Source organism: Phacochoerus africanus, chromosome 1 (assembly GCF_016906955.1).
Source record: "Phacochoerus africanus isolate WHEZ1 chromosome 1, ROS_Pafr_v1, whole genome shotgun sequence".
Taxonomy (NCBI): domain Eukaryota; kingdom Metazoa; phylum Chordata; class Mammalia; order Artiodactyla; family Suidae; genus Phacochoerus; species Phacochoerus africanus.
The window spans coordinates 177601324-177624423 of NC_062544.1; the positions used below are offsets into that span (position 1 = coordinate 177601324).

Consider the following 23100-nt stretch of genomic DNA (forward strand, 5'->3'; position numbering starts at 1 on the left):
TCAGGAAGCCTACAGCAAGCCCCTCATACCAACTTCAGCCACAGGGGGGAAGACACCAGAAGTAAGAGAGGCTACAACCCTATTATCTGTAAAAAGGTCACCACACCAAAAACCTATGAAAATGAAAAGACAGAGACCTATAACTCAGATGAGGGAGAAAGGAAAATCCCCAGAAAATCAGCTGAATGAGGAGATTCTCAGCCTCTAGGAAAAAGACATTAGATTGTCGATGCTGAAGATGATGCAAGACATTGGAAATAAACTGGAGGCAAAGATGGATAACTTACAGGAAACACTGACCAAAGAGATACAAGATATCAAACTTAAACAAGAAGAGATGCAAAATACAATAACTGAAATAAAAAATTCACTAGAAGCAGCTAACAGCAGAATACAGGAGGCAGAAGAATGAATAAGTGAGGTGGAGGGCAGATTAGTAGAAATTACAGATGCAGAACAGAAAAGAGAAAGAAGACTGAAAACAAATGAAGAGAGTTTAGAGAACTCTGGGACAACATGAAACACATTAACATCCATATTATAGGGGTGCCAGAAGGAGAAGGGAGAGAGAAGGGGACCGAAAAAATATTCCAAGAGATAATAGCTGAAAACTTCCCTAACATGGGAAAGGAACCACTCACTCAAATCCAGGAAGCACAACGAGTACCATATAAAATAAACCCAAGGAGGAACACCCTGAGACACATATTAATCAAATTAACCAAAATTAAAGACAAAGAGAAAATCTTGAAAGCAGCTAGGGAGAAGAAACAAGTAACATACAAGGGAACCCCAATAAGGTTATCAGCAGATTTTTTAGCAGAAACTCTGCAGGCCAGAAGGGAGTGGCATGATATATTTAATGTGATGAAAGGAAAAAACCTCCAACCAAGGTTAATTTACCCAGCAAGGTTCTCATTCAGATTTGAAGAAGAAATCAAAACCTTTACAGATAAGCAAAAGCTGAGAAAATTCAGCAACACTAAACCAGCCTTACAACAAGTACTAAAGGAACTTTTCTAGGCAGAAAAGAAAAGACAGCAACAGGAAACAAAAATGCCACACATGACAAGGCTCACCAGTAAAGGTATATATACAGGAAAGATATGAAATCATCCATGCACAATTATACCACCAAAATCAGAAATCATGAGAAGAGGTGGGTACAAATGCATGACACTGGAGATGCACTTGCAATTAAGAGAACAACAACTTAAAACAATCTCATATACATATAGACTCATATCAAAACTTCAGAATAACCGCAAACCAAAAATCTACAATTGATACACAAACAAGGAATCTCTGGAGAAGAAATATATCTCATAGTAAATGAGTGCATAATCCACCATGAAGGGGGTCATTTGACATCATTCTTGGAATGCTGAAGTCTTCTTACATCTGATTCTGATTTCCTCTCCATCAAAGAATTTATGATAATTATAATTAAATAATGCAACTGTACAATTAAATAATACAGTTCTACAACTATATGATTAATAACCATTTCTCTCCATGGTACAATGTAAGGTCTAGAATGTCTTGTTTATCATATCACCTAGAATGGTGTAATGCCTACACTAAAGAATCAATAAGATGTAACAAATTGTGAGGACATATTTACATAGTTACACTGTTTTTTAACCAATTTATGCATTTTATATTTTACTTATTTTCAGAGGGTATATTATTTTTGTTATTCTTACCAGTTAAGTTATTCTTTTTATTATGCTATATAAAATATTTAATGGTATATAAGGCTTTCTTCTTTATAAATTTTAGTTGCATAATATAACAATTTTAATATAATGCTAATTTTTAAAGAAAAATTGAAATGTAATAGATTATACTAAATAGTAAGGATGAAAGCCATACAAAATGGGATATAGTATAGAATAAATTTCCTATTTGTCTCAGCATATTTTCCATTCCACTTCTCCAGAGGGAGTCACTTAATCTGTTTCTTAAAATCCATGATATAATAATCTGTGTGAATGTAATTGTGTTTAAATGTATGTATTTTATTCTGTAAAAAAAATAAAATTTCAAAAAAAAAAAAAAGAAGTAAGGACTCATCAGCTGCCCCAAAAGTGAATGGATTTCTCTGCCCAGTGCTCCTCCCAGTTTCATTCTCCATCCAAAAGATGTGCTGTAGATGCCAACATACATCTGAAAATTTCCTGTGAGTCACTGTACAGCTTCTGATAGTCACACAAGCACACTATCGCTATTAAGTGTGGTTTCATTTCAAATTTGGGCAAAAAAAAGATCCCTGAGGTAATCTGGGAGATAAAGAATATAAGTATCTGTAGGGTTTTATTTTTTGTTTTATAGATACATTTTTCCTCTTTTGGATTTACACCAGCAGATGGGAAAACTGTGACTGCTATCAAGCTACTGAAAACAGTGTGCCCATCCAGATGCATGCCACTTTGAAAGACAGGCCCACACTGTCTGATTCCCCACTACCAGCCCTGCAGTTCCTACACCTGGCTTTATGCAGGCACAGGTGGAGCAGAAGTCAATTAATAACATGTGCCATTTATTCCAGGCTGACTCCACCCCTGAGGCTATCCTGGACCTGAGGACTACACCCCACACCCCGACTCTCCTCTTCCTCCTAAAGATCAAATAATGTGGTTTGTTGAGGGCAAGCAACAAAGGAGGGACCAAACAGTAGGCTCCAAGCAGTCACGGACTATGCATTTCAAAAGCTGTAGCAAGATACTCAGAGTTGCACTGGCTTTTCTGCATTCCAAATCTTTTAAATCCTAGCAACAAAAAAATCATCTGAACCAGCTTACATTCCCACCAACAGTGCAGGAGGATTCCCCTTTCTCTACACCCCCTCCAGCATTTGTTATTTGTGGACTTATTAATGAAAACAAATGAACCTTTCCACAGAAAAAAAAATTATGGACTTGGAGAATACACTTGTGGTTGCCACGGGGGAGTGGGAGGGAGTGGGATGCATTGGGAGCTTGGGGTTAATAGATGCAAACTATTGCTTTTGGAATGGATTAGCAATGAGATCCTGCTGCATAGCACTAAGAACTATGTCTAGTCACTTATTATGGAGCATGAAAATGAGAGAAAAAAGAATGTATACATGTATGTATAACTGGGTCACCATGCTGTACAGTAGAAAAAAAATGTATTGGGGAAATAACAATAAAAAAATTTAAAAAAATCATCTGATACCTGGAATCCTTGAATACATCTGAAAATTTTACACTGGTGCCAAAGAGAAAAAAAACGTTTTAATTAGGCCCATTTTTAGACAAGACCAGGGTAGGATGACAGAGAGGATCCTAGGGCCTGAGTTCACTAAGAAACTGTGGCTGTCTCATCATTTAACACCCTAAACATCTTATGTCTTGTATATTTCTATGACCCTTTATCTCATGTAGACCAAGCTTTTCACACAGAAAACAGTGGGGCCTCTTCCGGGCAAAGTTCCTGCTATTCCCTTTTTATTACGATTTCCTCCACCATAGGTAGCCAGGAGCCCATACTTGACTTCCACACTCATGCCCACCTGGCAATGTACTTCAATAACTTCCTGTTTCCTTTTGGAAAGAGGCAGGGTAGAAATAATCCCATATATAGTGATATTTATATATATCTTTTCTATTGGGTTTAGCCTTTAAGAACATGGCTACGCAAGATTTTTTTAGAAAGTTGAACAGGTGTACTCAAAGTAAGCAGTTAATTAATAGCTGTTTAGACTACTAATTTTTTGGACATCTGGGTTTTGGCATTCTTTAAAACAAAAAGAAGTACTTTCAAATGGTGATATTTTAGGCATTAGAAATAAATAAGCAGGGGCATTATTTCTGAGTGAAGAATTCTAACATTTACAGATAATTTTGTCAGGCTGATCTTAAATGAAATGGAATAATGGAATCCAAGAATATCAGAGCCAAAAGGGAAGTAGTCCAGTAGAAAGACATTATTTTTGAGGAGAGAAAATAGACCTAGAGAAATGAACGACTTGATGAACTGCAATGGAGACACCCTTTGCCCTCTGCCATTCTTTCTGCCCCTCTCTTTTGATCAGCTGTACATGTAGCCACCTAAATTCAGACTGTATGTTCCAGCCTCCCTAGCGTCTAGGTATGGTCATTTGCAGCTTTGTTTTATTTAGCCAATAGGATATAAACAGTAGATTGTTTTTGACTGTCTGGAAGTCCTTCTCCCCTTTTCCCTTCCTACTGGCTAAAATGTTGAGTAGCCGTCTTGGACCACGAGATGGAAGCCCTGTGCTCTCTGAGTGCTCAGGGATGGAGAGCAACAAAGCAGAATGAACCTGGGTTTCCAAAACATGGAATCTAGACTGCCTGCCTTCTAGACTGCTTTATGTGCAAGGGAAACAGATGGGTATATTGTTTAAGGCACTGTTGTTTTGAATTTCTGTGTTACTCTCAACCACATCTAATCTAAGCTACTATATTAGTAGTCTGGAAAAGTTTTAACTTATTAGCATGACTTGATGGAGGAGGGCAGGATGGGTGATGGACAAGGCCTGATTCTTAGTGTAAGAGAGAAAATGCTTTAAAATGTGTTATGTCAAGGGATCTCAAATGCTGATCCACAAAAGGTGCATTAGAATTACCCTGGCAGAGCAGGATGGGAGGAGGTTCCTATAAATCCAGATTCCTGGGTTACTGTCCTGCAGATTTTGATTTAGAAGGTACTCTGTGGGGCCCAATAACTTTTATTATTAAAAAGCTCTCAATATAGTCTGGATATTCAGATCTGTTTGGAAAGTATTTGGTTTAGAATTGTTCTCTGTTGAGGAGGTGAATCAGGAGCATCAGAAAAACATTTTTTTTCTTCCCAAACATAGATGCCTCTGTGAGCATGAGAATGACAGAGACAGAGATGACAGATAGATAGAGACAGAGTCAGAGAGAGACACAGAAAAGAAAATATTCTGAGATTTTGAGTTTTGAAATAAATGATTCATTAGGCTCTTTGGATTCCCTCTCCTCTCTGTACCCATCTAGAGTTACTTAAATGTCACCTAATAGTCCATTCTCTCTCAGGTTAGCCTTAGTTCATACAAACTTACAGTAACATAATTGCATGTCTAGTGGTATTTTTTTGTTTTGGATTTTTTTTTTTTTTTTACAGATTACATTTTCTGTGAGAGGTTTAGTCACTTACAATGTGCATTACACATTAATCAATCATAAATATATTTGTGACAAAAAGAACTACCACTTAAAGATTCCAAGGCCTTGTATATCGGAGGTTGAATTTTTTGGTCCATGCAAAAATCTGCAAGGTCAGATTCAATGGCTGTCGGTTGCAGTTGGCCTAAAAGCATTTGGGCACACCAGCAGGTTTTCCTGGCAGCAAAGCTGATGAGCTGGGGAAGTGTTACCAGAAGGCAGACTGTGGCAGGCGCGAGACATTCCCAACAGCATTGAACAGAAGGGATTATACTAAGCAGCAGGTCAGCACCAAATAATCCTTTTACAAGATCCAGTGTCACGTTCACAAGTATAGGCTGCTCAGGAGCCCAGCTCTCCCACCTTCCTCTGGGAAGCTGAAGGAGAAAGGCCCTCCACTAGGAGGAAGCCTGGCTTTCACCAGTCTCCTCCACCAGGCTCTCCCTCAGCAGAAATCAAACAAAACCAAAGATCAATTGTAGGACAAAATTTGAAAAGAGTGCCAAGGGTACCACAGAATCTAATTTCAGCTAGGTCACCAATTAACCCAGTCTGAATCTTAAACTTTCCAGCTTTTAACTTTCTCCTGTGTAATATCAAGGGGTTAAAGTTGATGAAAAATCAATCTCTTTTAAGAGTTGTACAATTTTAACTGGTCAGAACGGCCACTATCAAAAAGTCTACAAATAATAAATGCTGGGGAGAAGGTGTGGAGAAAAGGGAACCCTCCTGCATTGTTGGTGGGAATGTAAATTGGTACAACCACTACGAAAAACAATAAGGAAGTTCCTTAAAAAGACTAAAAATAGAACTACCATCTGATCCAGCAATCCTACTCCTGGGCATCTCTGCAGAGAAAACTGTAATTCAAAAGTATGCACCCCAATGTTCACTGCAGCAGTATTCACAATAACCAAGATATGGAAGCAACCTAAATGCCCATCAACAGAGGAATGGATAAAGAATATGTGGTATATATATACAATGGAATATTACTCAGCCATACAAAAGAATGAAACAATGCCATTTGTGGCAACATGGATTGACCTAGAGATTATCACATTAAGTGGAGTAAGGCAGACATAGAAAGACAAATATCATATGATATCACTTATATGTGGAATCTAAAAAAATGATACAAATGAACCTATTTACAAAGCAGAATCAGAATCACAGACTTTGAAAACAAACCTATGGTTATCAAAGGGGAAAGGCAGAAAGGAGGACAAATTAGGAGTTTGGGATTAACGTAACACACTACTATATATAAAATATATAGGACCTAATGTATAGCACAGGGAACTCTACTCAATATTCTATAATAACCTATATGGGAAAAGAATCTGAAAAAGAATGGATATGTGTATATGTGTATAACGGAATCACTTTGCTGTACACCTGAAACTAACACATTGTAAACTAAGTATACACCAATATAATATAAAATTAAATTTAAGTGAAAAAAAGTTGTACAATTTTATATTTATCTCATAGGAAACCATACTATAGGTAAGCGGGTGAAAGTAAAAGCTTTCCTCTATCAATTATGGACTTGCTTTAAAAGATAAAAATCCTAAATCTCAATAGAAAATCATCAAACATGCACACACCCTTCAGAACTTTAATTTCTGGAAATTCTTTCTTAGTTGCCTAATACTCACAAGAACTGATGGTATCTCCTGTTGTCCCTGCTGAAAGATTTTATTATGCAAATATTTAGACTAGGACTTTTAAACATCCATGAACGTTTAATGCACTCTTCCAAGTAACATCATGCAGAAAAAGGCCCCAAACATACTGGATCCAGGCACTTACTGACAGGATAGCTATGGGTTCTCAGTAACAGGTAATCTTTGAGACTCAGCTCTGCATTTATGATAATCTCCTAGGTTAAGCAGAACTGCAATCAGTAGTGAGATGAAACTCTTTTACTGGTTATTGTTAATGCAAAGTGGTCTTGATATCTTTCATAGTGCCCTCTCCATTGTAATCCTTCCCCTTCCTCAGGTGACACTCCAGAAATGAAATCCTCACTTCCTGAACCTTCTACATAGCCCTGCTAAAACATGTCCTTGATCCAGAGGCCACTGTCCATGCAAAACGTTTGAAAGAAAAAGGGAAACTCTCAGAAGTCTCAGGACAAATCTGCAGGTCATAGAGCTCCAATGGATTAAGTGCCAAAGGAATTTAGGGTAATGGAGGAAAAAAAAGTCAAACTTACTTCATCAACACGCCCGACAGTGCCATAGATTCTCGCCATTTGTCCAATGAGGTAGGGGAACCTCTCACCAATCTCTTTCAGCACTGGAAGAAAACTGTTCAAAGCCACTGGCTCATAGCCTGCTATCTCTATGAGGATGCTCAGGATGACATCATTATGCATCGAATTTTTCAAATGCCCGATTAAGAAAGGAATACACTTCTGAACCACCTACAAAAAGAAAGGAGAAGAAGAGGGAAGAAAGAGAAACAAAGAGGAAAGTTAATTAAATCAGACTCAATCTAAGAAATTTTTTTTGTATTCAATCTGAACTCAGCACATTCTGAGATTACCACTCTTGGAACTCAAGCAAATCTCCCAAGTCTGGGATTTAAAATTTACAATAAAATTTCAGAGGCTTTAGTTTCTTTTGCTTTTTCTTTAAATCTGTGCTCTGCTTACACATTTCCTGCACACATTTCTAAAAAATTCCATTCCCTACTTCTTACTCTTCATGTCCTAATCCTGGAATGTCAAAGTCTCTGTGACACACGCTTCTAGTCATGAAAATTTTATTTAAACTCCACATCCCAAGCCTATAATGAAAATTTAAAAGGAGGAGTTTCCTGGTGGCCTAGCAGTTAAGGATCTGGCATTGTCACTACTGTGGCTTGGCTTGGGTATGATATCCTCGGCCTGAGAACTTCTGTATGCCACAGGTATAGGAAAGAAAGAAAGAAAGAAAAAGAAAGGAAGGAAGGAAGGAAGGAAATCAAAGAGGAAAAGAAAGGAGGACAGGCAGAAAGAGCAAGGAAGGAAGGATGATCGGAGCGCAGGCACGGAAGCAGATATTTCTTGAAGTTTATCACACACAGGAAAGGGAAGTGGTGTTTTGGGCTTTAGGTAGATTACTCTTTGATAAGGAGAAATTTTATTTTCCAAGCACAGGACATTTCCTTAGGTTTATCTCTTCATACTGCCTCTTTCCAGAGAAAGTCTTCTTTTTGCTGACAACACAGTAGCTGCTAACATAGATGGCTAGCAGAGAGAAAGCTGACATGGCTTTTGTTCAAGCCATAAGCCCCATTTTGTGGGCTGTGAAAGAGCTTCCAAACTGGTCTCCTAATCTCAAGTCTTTTCTTCTTCTCTTTGGCCTCCTCACTGTCACCATAGTTACTGCCCTAAAACCAATCTCATCATGTCAAAGATTTCCCACCACCCATGGCTGGAACCCCAATGCCATGGCATTCCAGGGCTTCACTGATGGATATATCTGTTGCCTCTCCACCTGTGAACCCTCTGACTCAGCAATGTGCCAATGACCACCAACAGTGGCTTGAACATGAAGAAAATTCCTATTTTCAAAGCTGATCTCAAATAGCTCTACTTCTGGGAATCTTCCCTCCAGCTTGCTCTAACGGATGCAGAACCTGGGGCCAGAGCACAAAGGGAGTTCCCTGGACCACTCACCAAAATATTCAGGAGCTTTACACGATGTTCTATCCTCTTACCTGACACACACACCTTTATAACAATCTGGGAGGTTTGATGTGGATTGAGGATTGGCTGGCCTCCATAAAAGGCACAGGGAGAAATAACCACCAACTCCCTTCCCTTGCCCCTCTAATCTCTTCCTACCCATGGTTACAATAAAGAGCTATTGTGTATGTGTACAAGTGTGCATGTGCATGCATGCATGTGTACACTACCTCTTAAATCAGACCTCATGTTCAATTTTCTCTTTCAATTAATTTGAATGGCACTAACAATCTGTCAATCTCCAGAAATCTATAAATAACTGCCATCCTTTTCATTTACTACTTATTCCCATTATACTAACAAAATACATATTCTGAAAACCATGGTTCTGCTCCAAAGACTGTTTTAGAACAGTCTATATATTCTATCACTTTATTTTCTTAATGTTCTGCAACTGGCCTCTCATTTTAAACAAACACAAAAAGTAACCTCGGAGTATTGTCAGCCTTTCCAGGTTGCTGTTAGGTGGTGTAGGATTAGGTATGTGAAGGAATTCTCTACACTACTGAGAGAAAATCCTAGAAAGTGACTCTTTTCTAGGGACCAGACCATAAAAGTAGTTCCTCTGGATCTGGACATTAGTCAACAGAGGGCTGAACCTGTCACTTCTTGCCACTCTTCTCTGTATGGGTTAGGGCTAGAAGCCCATGTCCTGGGGATAATTACAGATATGCTCATATGTGTTACTCAATTCTGTTCCTTTTGCTGGCTAAACTACAGCACAGTTTCTGGCAGCCAAGAATACAGACTTAGCCCCAGAAGGCCACTTGGAAAACTGACCACCCAGCCTTTTCCTATAAATGGACTCAGAGAATTCTCTGGAGCCTCCAGCCATGAGTCACTAGTCAGGAATTCCTTCCTACCTAGGAATGATAGTTTCGTAATAGAGGGATGCTCAGAGGGCAGTGATGGAGGAAAGGACCCCACCTGGCTCCAGCAGCAGCATCAGAAACTCACAGATGGATGTTAAGTCTATGACACCTTCACAATATCATGGCTAGTCAGCTGCACATAGAGATTTTTTTTCAAGGACCAACTGTTGACCCACCAGCCCTGGAGAGCCAGGGTATCACTGGTCACAGAAGGTAGGCAGTGAAGAGGGCAGTCAAGAAAGCATGAAGCATTCCTGCCTTCACTGGAGAGCCTACTCAGTTCACCTTTATGTTACAGAGCACTGGCACAGCTTTTATGCAGAAAGAAAAGCAACCCCCAATCCAAATTTCACAAGGTCAACACCCTCCTCATTATTTCAAACCCACCTCTTATTTCATCTGAAATCGAATTCACTAGACTTGCACTGAGAGCCTCAGTCTGCAGATTTGATTGTTAACTGTTATTTCATTTCCCTCTCTCAGTAGACTTTCTGAATCCCTCCTATTCCCCTTGCCTGCTGTCTGATGAACATGAGAGAGAGGAGGAGTGAATCTGGATTTCTCTAGCTCCCTGCCTCCACATTTCAGTAATCAAGTGCGAGATGACCAAGAGCTGAAGGAGGCAGATCAGGGGAGGAGGCTGCTTTAACACAAAGGGAAGTGATGATGGGAAGAAAAGGGTTGGGCGGCGCCCTTGTCACTAATTCCTCCCACCAGTTAGGATCCTGGCCCAGGTGGGTCCTTTCATGTCCCTAACCTCTTAACTTCATTCTGGGATCCACACTCAACAGCCACAAACCCTACAGGAAACTGCTTCCCCTTCTCTTCGTTCTGCTCACTTCTCCTCTTCCTCCTGTCTAGCTAACCTTTCTGCCTGCCATCCTCTACGTTGCCCCCTGGCTTTCCCATTTGCTTCACAAGCCACAACTTTTCATTCTCATTTTTTTTAGTTTGTTGAAATCAAAAGAGCTCATTGGCTGGAGTTAGACTGCGTTGCTGTAGCTCGGCCTAATCTGTGTAGCGCTGGGAAAGTTTCCTAACTAGTGTCAGTCCCAGATTTTCTGTAAGTGGCAGTCTTCGGGGGCAAGGCAGTGTGACTATAATGGCCTGTGGAAGACATAGACATTGCACATCTGAAAATTGGAGGGGTTGGTAAAGACGAGGGGTTCATGAAAAGCCACCTCACCAAGTCAATAATTGACTCCAGCATTTTTCTTAACCTCTCCAAGCTTTGACTTCTCTGTTTACAAAAATGAAAAGGTTGTTGTGGGAAGCAAGTGAGATAATGCCTGTAAAACATCCATCCACACAGTGCGTGGTACTTGGCATGAGCTTGGCCACTACTGGTGCCCCTTGTCTACCCTCCCCTGCCTCCTGTAACCTGGGAATACTCCCCGTGTGGCCTTCTCAAGTGGAGGCTGCTCAGTTACTCCCTCAGGCCAAGAGAGTAGGGAGTTGGGAGTCAGAGTCCTGGACCTGTTACTTACCTCTTACAACCTGTGTGATGGGGGCAAGATAACCTCTCAAAGCATCCATTCCCTGCCCCCAATTTTAATTATTTTTAAACAATTTTTAAAAGGTACATTCCAACAAAGCACCTATTTTGACCGGTGTGAAATGGAGAAAAAAACAACATTTCACAGGATTAAATAAGATATTAGATGTTAAAAGTTGTGAATGATAAAATCCTCTGTAAATTTATGTCTGTGTTAAGACATATTTGTGAAGTGACTTTGGTGTTCCAGGTACTACACCAGGCACTGGGGACACAGTGATGGACAAAGAGGTCCTTGTGTCTCAAGCATCTGTGTCACAGCCAAGGTGTGACAGAGGGAAAGAGACCAGCAGAGACGAATTCACGATGGCGTGACATTTGCTCTGTCAGGACTAGGGGAAAGAAAGGAGTCAGAGAGAATTCCTGGCAAGAAGTGACATCGAAATGGCCCAGAAGGGGTGGTAGGAGTGAGGGAAGAACATTCCAGGTGGAGAACATAGCCTATATGTAAAAATTCAGTGCCTGGAGAGAGAGGACCCATTTATGGTCCCTGGGACTATACAGTATTCAAAGTGTTGGGGTTAAAGTGACCCTAGAAAGCCAGGCAATAGTTAGGGACCTGGTTTTAAATGGCCTCACAGGCCTTTGCTTAGTGTCTGGGAAGCCATAGAATGCCTGTAACCAGGGGTCTGTCTGGACTTCCTCGAATACCACACGCACTGTCACCCTCACTCTCTTGGACCCCACCTTTTTGCGTCAGGTGACCCCAATGACTTTCCTCTCCCCCTTACCATGAGTGAGCCTCCTCCTGGTTTCATTTTCCTTTCTGCTCAGCCTTTACCCCATGGGAAATAAGTTGCATTAGCTTATTCCACCACATCTCCCTTGAACTGCTATTGAACTTGCCTTTCCAAAAACTGTTTGTTTTGCTTTTGCTCTCAGGCTGCAGATAAAATGGCATGCCAGCTGCCTCCTTTATGAAACCAAGTTTGGCCTGTTAGTCACCCCTCCCCTTTCCCCACATCACCTGGTCCCCAGACTCTATCTGTGGTAAGGCAGAATAATGACTCCCCAAGAATGTCCACATCCTAATCCCCAGAACCTGTAAAAATGTTCCTCTCCACGGCAAAAGAGACTTTATAGACTAAGTTAAAGGTCTTGAGATGGAGAGATAATCCTGGATCATCTGGGTGGCCCCAGTGTAATTACAAGGGCGTTTGAAAAGGGAGGGAGGGAGGAGGATCAGAGTCAGAGAAGATAGGATGGAAAAGCAGAGGTGAGAGTGATACAGGTCATCAGCCAAGGGATACAGATAGCCTCTCGAAGCTGGAAAGGGCAAGGAAACAGATTCCTCTCTAGATTCTCCAGAATGAATGCAAGCCCGTTGACCATTTTATATTTCTGACCTCCAGAACTGTAAGGTAATGCATTTATGCTGTTTAAATCACTACATTTGTGGTAATGTTACAGCAGCACAAAAAAAAAAAAAATGAATACACCACCCTATCTGTGCTCCTCTCACTCAGCCTTCTTTTAGGTGATCCAGTGATCCCTTAACTCCACTCCATGCCCAAATTCTGTTGTAGCTTTGCCCATCCTTTCTGAACTTAATGTTTTCTGAAATTGATTTCTTTACGTGTGCTCTGGAACTCACTCCTGAACTTCCTCTAGTGCCTTGTTCCATATAAAATTTTCTCTCATGTCTTCAATCACTTTATTCTTACTGGATATTTCTAACCCTCCTATTCCTCTAAAAACTCATGCTCACTTATCCTTCCCTTCCATACACAATGTTTATAACAGATGCCTGCCCCCCCACCCCCAGAGACACTGCCCCTCGTGGGTCATTGGTGACTTCTCAGCCACCAAATCCACACATCTTTTCCCTTGTTCTTCATGGCTTTCACTTTCTTTGGTCTCTTTTGTTCATTTATTCATTTCTAAATTCAACAACTTTTTACTGAAATCCTACATGTGCCCAGCACTACGCTAGGGAGATCATACAAATACTCAGATACAGGTGCATACTAGCTAACAGAGGTCCCCAGTCCTCCGCATGACTTCTGGCCTTGCTGCTCAAAGTGTGATCCCTGAAAGGAGCAGGGGAACTATCACCTGGGAACTTGTAAAAAGGCAAAATTGGGGGCCCCATCCTAGACCTATTAAATTGAAACCTCTGGGTATGGGGCTCAAGCCTGGGCTCTAGTGACCAGATCTCTCAGTCCTGTTCCTGCTTCCTGAAGGTCCTTTGTACCTCTGCTCCACCTGACACAAAACTCCACTTGATGCCACTCACTTTGACGGCTTGCATAGTACCTATTTTTCCCTTAGCCATGATCCATTGCCCCTCTCTCTCCCTTTCTCTGCTTATGTCATTTGTAGAACACTTATTACCCTGTTTAGTTCAGTTCGGTTTTATGAATATTTATTGAGTGCTATCAAATACTGCACCAAGATATGGGATTAGAGAAAATAATAAATTATGGCTTATTACAAGAAGTTTATAGTCTATTGTGGTTCATTATGCACATGACCATTCTTTCCCACCTTCCTGTGAATAATTTTGATTTTGAATGCAAATGTTCCAGTCTTCTTCTTTTTCTTTTTTTTTTTTTTTTTTTTTAGGGCTGAACCTACAGCATATGGAAGTTCCCAGGCTAGGGGTCAATTGTGAGCCATAGCCACTGCAACACCAGATCTGAGTCACATTTGCAACCTACACTACAGCTCACAGAAATGCCAGATCCTTAACCCACTGAGCGAGGCCAGGGATGGAACTCACATCCTCATGGATACTAGTCGAGTTCTTAACCTGCTGAACCACAACGGGAACTCTGAAAACGTTCCAGTCTTCACTATAGTGTTGACAGGTTTTACAAGTGGTGGATATTGATATCGCCAGGAAATGGAGCAAAGATGCAGCCATAACTAAGACAGTGTTTAGTTCACCATTAATCTTTACTGTGCACATTTGTTAGTGTCCTCCAGAATCCATTTCTATTTCCCTCTTCCTGGAAGCCTCTAGTTTCTACCTGAGTATCCTTGGGGTTTAGGAGAAGCTCTAGGGGCAGCACATGTATCTGAAATGGAGACTATTAGGACTTTGATTTGGATGTTGTAAGGGTAGTGGAAGTAGGAGAAGCATATGGACTAGAGGCCCCCAACCCCCACCCTAAGCCTACAAGGAGAAAGCATGCATAAAATGGAAGTCAACACTGAGAAATCAAAAATCTGAGAAACACCAAGTAGTTATGCTGTGAGCCACATGGGAATAGATGCAGTATTGCCTTTGGAATGGATAAGCCATGGGATCCTGCTGTATAGCACTGGGAACTATATCTAGTCACTTAAGATGGAGCATGATAATGTGAGAAAAAAGAATGTATACATGTATGTGTGACGGGGTCACCTTGCTGTAAAGTCAGAAATTGTCAGAACACTGTAAACCAGCTATAATGGAAAAAACAAAAATTATTATTAAAAAAAAATCTGAGAAATGGAACTAGAAAAGCTGTTCTGTTCACATATTTGAGCCCCTGATCAAATCTCATCTGAAGTTTTTCCCCATCACATATGCTAATAAATTCCTTCACTGTTTAAACCAGTGTGGGTTGGTTGTTCAGTAACCGAGAGTCACAAATATCCTAATTATTACCATCTTTTACATGAATCTAACAAAACCCACTAATTTGTTATCTGGAAGATGAGCCCTTGCTCTCACTATAGGCTGATTTCCCCATAAGATAAGGCATGTGTAGGTCTTCCCCTTGGCCCTACCTGAGAAGCCATAGCCATAGACATTAAATCTGTCCTGCAATGGCTACAGATCTGCACTTTTGTTGTGTTTGTATTACTGTACCTGTGACGGTTAATTATATGTGTCAGCTTCACTGGGTCAGAGGGTGCCCAGCTACTGGGTTAAACATTATTCTGGGTATGTCTGTGAGGGTGTTTCCAGCTGACACTGGCACCTGAATCAGTAAGACGAGAAAGCAGACTGTCCTCCCCAGTGTGAGTGGGCCTCATTCAATCCACTGAGGGCTTGCATATGACTGCCTGAGCTGGGGAATCAGTCCTCCCCTGGCCTCAGGCTGGGACTTACACCCTTAGCCCTCTGGTCCTTAGGCCCTTGGATTTGGACTGGAACTACACCACTCACTCTCCCAGATCCTTGGCTTGCAGACTGCAGATTATGGGACTTTTTAACTTCATAATTGCATAAGCCAACTCCAATTCCTCATGATATCTATCTATCTATCTATCTATCTATCTATCTATCTATCTACCTAAATAGACTGTAGTTAGACAGATTCTACTGGTTCTGTTTCTCCAAGAAAGCACCCGACTTCTGCCACTACCTCCTTGCTTTTACGATTCTAGAAAAAGTGAATGAATGTTTCATGTAAAGATGAGCATGCAGAGACATGAAGGAGGAAACCTGAGGCATACATCCTGTCCACATACCCAGAACATACTGGGTGGTGTGGACATTACATATGTAATGTACTTTTTACCTCCAATTGCTTCCTCTTTGCAGCTACATGCAAAAGCCGTAGAAGATGGTACTGTTCTGGTTGTTCCAGCTGATACATCAAGGCTAGGAGTTCTGTCAGGTGTTTGTTAATTGGCTGAGGTTGCTTATCATACACAGCAGGCAACACTCTCAACAATGTGGCATTACCTGTTGAATGAACAATAATGAAAATGATGACTTTAGCAGCCCATGAGGCACAGAAATACATTATCAATGCAATAAATGTTGCACTCATTCACATATTAAATATCGCAAACTGATGGCCAAATTCTCTGCTAAAAATAATATGAGCCCTATTCTGAGAAATCATGAAAGCATGACTTAAAAAGATTCCATAAAAAGGAATATTTTACTGTATGATCAGCATTATTATCTATTGAAATTTTTTCCTGAGTAATACACCACGGGGGGGGGGGGGGGGGAATTTCAGACCACACCCTTGAGTAGGAAACAGTTCTGATAGAAAATCAGACACAGTAATCAGACCACACCGTTGAGAAGGAAACAGTTCTGATAGAAAATTTGTGATAAGAAACACCATTTGGATGTTATTTAAATGAAAATTAATCAGTGCCACAAGCATGAATCTAAATGAAACCAAACCAGAATATTAAAGTGCAGAGGAACATATTCATGTTCCTGAGAGATAAGGAGGCATGATCCAGATAACTGACATATGGAAACTATACCTTATTTTTATGAATGGTTAGAAAAGGAGCAATGCAAATTTAAATCCCGAATTTCTGCGCTATTTCAGGGGAAGTTTAGACTCAGCTTGTTTGTCACACATGATCTGCCTCAAAGACCGGTATGGACAACTGGGTTTGAAATAGCAGAGGCTGAAGAAAAATCTGACATAAGCTACAGGATTCATCTGCAAGCAACATATGGGAAACATCTGCTTATCACTTTATGGTATGGATTTTTTCAAAAAATCCTCTCAAGTAGTTAAATGTCTCAGAATTTTTTTCTAGGGATTTCTTGAATAAGAATATCCTTGCCTCTGTTCACTTTTAAAGTGGGCTCTGGATATAGAAGACTTATACAGAAAGAATCAAATAAACAGTGATTACACATATATAGACCCTTATTAAGCAGTGGGGACATTTAGATATGAGGATTAAAAAGGCCCGAATTCTTAGAATATCAATTACTAAATTCAATGAAAGGGTGATTCTAGATCAAAGTGAATATTTTGGCTGACAATAAATATGAGAATTGCTTTTCTACATATGGCTCATAGAATTAGTCTCAAACAGATTTAAATTATATATCGAGAGAGTCCAAGGTATTGGAAATGATCAGAGTTTTCTTTTTTTTAAATGTGAAAAATTTTATTTTGTTTTCGTTTATTTTTACTAAGAATTTTTCTTAAAGAATTAGTAATTGTAAAGGTAATGTCCTATCCTACAGAGCACATTCACTCACAGAATTTAGCTATATGGACATTCTGATCAACAATAAGTGGGACAGTCATTGGAACTGAAGCCAGGGAACAATATTCATTAAAGGCCCTGAAAGACTTGAAGGAGGAAAACCCAGATTAATCATTTTTGGTTGCCTTGAATTTTAATCAAATAACACAAAAATAAATAAGACCTTTTTAAAAATTAGAAACTGATGTAGACACTTCAGTATAGAAATCCTATAAATTCCATTCATAAGCCAGTATGTTCTTTTTAATTATGAAGTATTTCTAGCCATTAGACAAATGCAGGCAAGAATATAAGATAAAAAAAAATCTTTTTCTACCCAGAGACAACCACCATCCTGAAGTTGGTATTTTTCATCTTCATGAATATTTTTATATTTTAATTGCATTCAATAAGCACTCACTCTGTTGTTTTGCATGTTTTAAAGTTTTATATCAATAAGAGAATATTGTATATATCTCTGTGCAACATATTTTTTCCCATCAGACATTATGTTGAAGTTTAATATACAAGAAGCTCTCTTTTTATTTATTCTCATATCTGTATGGCATTCTATTTTATAAATATGCAACAATTTATTCATACACTCTACGATTGAATATTTTTAGTGTTATTATTATTATCATTTGCTTTCACCAACAGTACTGAAGTTTTTATACCTACTTATTTGTGTATAAAATAGGAGATATTCCCTTGGGTACTGATTCTTAGCTTAATGTGCTTAGAAATCACCTGGGCAACTTGTTAAAGCACACAGATACTGATTCAACAGATTGGAGGTAGAGCTTAAGAATCTGAATTTTGAAAAGGCTATCAGGTGATATTGATGGTTCCTGGACCACACAAATAAGTAGCAAAGCAGCTGGCTTTGTCCATAGGAGTTGAGCTTCTGGAAGTTCCAAAATTTCTTTGCAACGTGGTTGTAACAGTTTTCTATAGCTCCCATGAGAAACTGTCAAAAACTTGTGGCCCAAAACAATACAGATTTATTATCTTACATTTCTGTACTACAAGTCTGACATGAATCTCCCTGGGCTAAAATCCAGGTATTGGAAGGGCTGGGTTCCTTCCTAGAGATTGTAGAAAGGAATCTGTTTCATGGCTTTTCTAAATTCTAGAGACCACCAGCATTCCTTGGTTTGGGGGTCTCTTTTTTCCATCTTCAAAGTCAGGAACATAGCATCTCCAACCCTGCTTCTTTCACCACACCCCTTCCTCCGATTATGTCTTCTGCTTCTCTTCCACTTAAGCACTCTTGTGATGCCATGGGACTCCTATGGATAATCCAGGATTATCTTCTTATATAGTAACCTTAATTTCATCTTCAATGCAATGAAGCACGTGTTCACAGGTCATGGGGATCATTAAAGGGTGGACAGCTTTGGGAGGGGGGTATCATTCTGCCTACCACCATGATTATAACAATTTACATACCTACCAAGAGCATGGGTATTTCTGCTGTTCTGAACCTTTGCCAACATTTGATCTTAATGGAAATTGGTTTTTGCCAGTCTGACAGGGTATGAGATGATACCTCGTATTTTGTTCTTATTTCCATTTCTTTAATTTCTTATGAGACTGAGCACACTTTTTATATGCTTTCAGGTTAATTCCTCTGCCATGACTTGGCCACTCACATCCTTTGCCTGTTTTCGGCTGGGATTATTTGTGTTTTCTTATTGATGTATTCCTTATTTACTCTGGCTACAAATTCTAGGTCTATCAGTTTTAAAGCTGCAATCGTAATGGAGATGATTTTTAAGTTTATTTCATGGTTTTATAATTTTTTTGTTATTGAGAAATCTTTCTCTACCCCATGTTTATAAAAAATATTCTCCTATATTTTCTCCTAAAAGAATTATGGTTTTGTTTTTATGTTTCTCTTTAATCCATCTGGACTCTACTTCTGTACATATTAGGAAGGGATCTAATTATAAATATATATGTGTGTATATAAACAATTATTCTTAATCAACTTACCAAGTGGCCAATTGTTTCCCTACTGATTTTTTTTTGGGGGGGGGGGGTTGTACCCATGGCATATTGAAATTCCTGGGCCAGGGATCAAATCTGAGCTGCAGTTGTAACCTACAGCACAGATACAACAATGCTGGATCCTTAACCCACTGCACAGGGCCAGGGATCAAACACGTGCCTCAGCAGTGAACCAAGCTGCTGCAGAGACAACACCAGATCCTTAACTTACCATGTCACAGCAGGAACGCCCCTTCTGACTTGTAATACCCATTTCATATATAAAGTTTCCCATGTATCTGGGTCTGTTTCTGGTTATTTATCATACCTTTACCCATTATACATTTTCTTAATTACAATAACTTTATACTACATGAATATATCTCACAGGGAAAATTTCTTGATCTACTTCAAAATACTCATGGCTCCTTCATAAAAATTTTATCATTAGTTTGTCAACTTCCTTGAAAAACTAGGATAGGATTTTTTTTCACATTGAATACATAGATTAATTTGGGGTAATTGACATCTCTGTGACCCTCACTTCTCACTCAAGAACATTATATATTCTTCCACATAAATTTTTATGTCTTTTGAAGTTTTGTGATATTAGCTGTGCCTTATATATCTTTTATTAAATTGATGGCTAGGTAGTCCATACTTCTTGTTTTTATTATAATGAAAGATTTGGATATCTAAAAGATATTTTCTATTTACCTGCTGTATCAAAGCAACTGATTTTTTACACTGATCTTTCATCAAGGAAAACTTGTTTAATTCTATTAATAAATTTTCCTTAGAGTCTCTTAGATTTTCTGTGTATAGGTAATCAACTTATAATAACTGACGACAGCTTTATTCCTTTCTATCCTGATTCCTTAGGTTTCTTTTTTTTGTCCTACTTTACCGGCTGGGACCTCCAACACTTTGGTGTCCTTTTGTTATTTTTGTTTGTAAAGAGTATATTCTAAGGATTTACCATAATGTATGCATATGTTTCTATACATTTTTGGTATTTACATTTTGTCAGTTTAAGTTCCTGTCTTTTTCCTAGTTTGAACTTGAATGAGTGTTGAATTTTATTTAATGGCTTTTCTGCATCTGTCAACATGACCATTATGACTTTTCCTTTAAATCGTTAATATAATAAATACTCTATAAAGTTTAACCAATCTTGCATTCTTAGAATACACTCAACTTGGTTATGATGTATTTTATGCATATACTGCTGGATTTATTTGGCTAATATTTTATTTAGAGTTTTGCATCTATATTCTTAAATGAGACTGGCTTGCAGTTTTCTTTTCTTGTTCTGTCCTTGTCTCTCTTTTAAGTTATCATCTAACCAGACATATAAAAAGAATTTAGTGTATTCCTGCATGCTCTATTCTCAGAGGTAGTTTATATAAAAAGGAGATTATGTGTTCCTTGTTTAGTAGAACTTGCTTATCAAACCCTCTGGGCAGTGTTCTATATATTTCATTACATCAAAATTTAAATTATGTAGTTTAAATTTCTGTATCCTTTCAGTTTTTTTGGCATTCAAATGATCAGTTATGACATAAGTGTACTTATCAGCTATGAGAAGTATGTTAAAATTTCCCTTTATGATTTTGGGTTGTCAATTTCTCCTTATAAGTCTGTTAATTTTTGGTATATTTTTTTAACTATAACTAGATAGTTCTAAGATATCTCCCTATTAAAGTGTTTCTTTCATCATAATTTAATTAGTCTCTCTTGCCTAAAAGTCTATTTTTGACTGGTATCAACATGGCTACGTTAGATCTTTTCACTAGCCCTTGTTTGGTACATCTCTCACCACTTTAAAATTTTTTTGTTTTCCAGATTTCTAGATTCTTGTTTAATGTGTGACTCTTATAAGTGACATATAGCTAGACTTAAAAAATATTCCTGACAACCTCTGCCTCTTAACTGGAAAGTTTGTTTCATTAATATTTATAGTGGTTACTGGCATCTTTGTGTTTATTTTTACATTATGTTGTTCTTTTTGTTTATCTTGCTTCATCTATGATTTTCTTCCCTTCTTCACTACCTCTTATTGAATAGATCAAAAATTTTTTAAAATTCACTCTATTTCTTCTATTTGGACATTTTATTTCCTTTTGGTTGTAATGGCTATCCTTTAAAAGATAAAAATTCTTGAACAAAGAAAAATGATTTTGCCAACCTGAACAATGAAAGGATTTTGAGAATGTTTTTCTCAGATCTAAGTTTCTAGACATTCTCTTCAGCTTTGCCTGATTTGTCATTTAATCAATTTCTTGAGTTTTCTTAAAATTTCAATTAACTTTGTTTTTAATTCTAGAAGTTATGTTGGTTTTTTTAAAAAAATAGGCCTAGACTTTTTTTTTTTTTTTGGACAGTATCTTTTTCTTTTTTCATGTTTCCAATTCCTTCTTGTAGATCTTAAGTCCTTTTAAAGTTATTTTGTAGTTTTTAGCTGATATTTTAATTACATGAAATTCTTGAGGGATTGGTATCTAAACCCTTTTGGTTTCTGCTGGTTCTCATTATGGCTTTCTCATATGTTTAAGTATTTTTTATTATGAATATATTTTTACTGTGACAGATAGTAAACATCTGAATCTTGAACATGTATGAGGGCAGGCTCAAAGTCACAAACTCTTAGGGACCCTGTGAAGTTCAGTCAAAGAGAGAGAGGCTTACCTCTCACTTTCTTGTGCTAGGGCAGAGAGTAGGGCTACAGCTACTGAAAGCCAATATGTAACTCCTCACCCTGGCCTAAGCCTTGCTCCACCATGGCCATTAATATTTGGTTATTACAGAATGGATAACCTTTCCCCCCACTTCACCTCCCATCCAGGAGGAGCTTGACATCAGCTCCTGGGCTTACTGGTCTGTTTGTGCTTCCCTCTCTTTGGCCTCTGGATATTTCCCTTTCTTTATTGGGAGCTTATTTGTACATTTGAAGTTTATTATTATCCTAACGTAAACACATTTCTAGGTGTTTGTTCAGGACAGTTTTCAAATTATACCGATTTCTATGTATTGGCAGAAGCAGGAATCCCTAAATTTAAAGTTTACTTTGACTCTAAGCCTCACGAAATATTAATTTCCACATAATACCAGGCTATGAAAAGAAACATACCTAAAATCAGTTATTCCTTTTCCCTAGCTCCTTCTCATTTTAGCTTTACCAGTTTTGCTGGGTTTGTCAAAAAATAAAAAATGTGTTTTGGAGTTCCCTTCGTGGCTCAGCGGTAACAAATCCAACTAGTATCCATGAGGACGCAGGTTCTAAAACTGGCCTCACTCAGTGGGTGAGGATCGAGGTGTTTCAGTGGGTTGTGGTATAAGTTGCAGATGTGGCTAGATCCCGTGTTGCTGTGGCTCTGGCGTAGGCCAGCAGCTAAAGCTCAGATTCAACCCCTAGCCTGGGAACTTCGGTATGCCACAGGTGCAGCCCCGAAAAGACATTAAAAAAAATGTTTGTAAAAGTATAGTTGCAACTCCAGAAGTTTTTAAAGACAGTAATTCTGAATGGACTTGGCTTCTAGAGCCATACAAATCCTTACTGTGTTGGTTTATCTTGAAATCAGAAAATAACTCTCAGAGCTTAGACCTGTTAAATGTATACAAAGAAAATGTGAAACAAAAGTTTTCTATACACAAAAGGTTGCAAAATAATGAGCGTACACAAAATGCTGAAATGATGCTCTTGTTTTCACACCTCTCTGCCTATTGAATTATTTCTCTCCCTAATCCCCTTCCCTCCCTCTCATCCTGCAGTGCTACCAATTCAAGTTACAACAGCTAATCCTCACAGGGATAGTCCTAGCCCAGTTTTCCCCCTTCTTTCCCCTCTGACCCTCCTCCAATTAATCTGATGGCAGT

The 23100-nt window shown here is 38.8% G+C and overlaps 1 protein-coding gene across 4 annotated transcripts in view; it reads right to left on the reverse strand.

Annotated features, from left to right (window-relative positions):
• VEPH1 (ventricular zone expressed PH domain containing 1) overlaps positions 1 to 23100 on the reverse strand; it is a 274843-nt gene that overhangs the window by 158368 nt on the left and 93375 nt on the right. For all 4 annotated transcript variants that reach the window (XM_047785422.1, XM_047785415.1, XM_047785430.1 and 1 more), the window contains 2 exons: positions 15798 to 15964; positions 7399 to 7608 (listed from right to left, as the gene is read on the reverse strand). In XM_047785422.1, coding sequence (XP_047641378.1) covers positions 7399 to 7608; positions 15798 to 15964 — 377 coding nt within the window. The remainder of the gene's footprint in view (positions 1 to 7398; positions 7609 to 15797; positions 15965 to 23100) is intronic.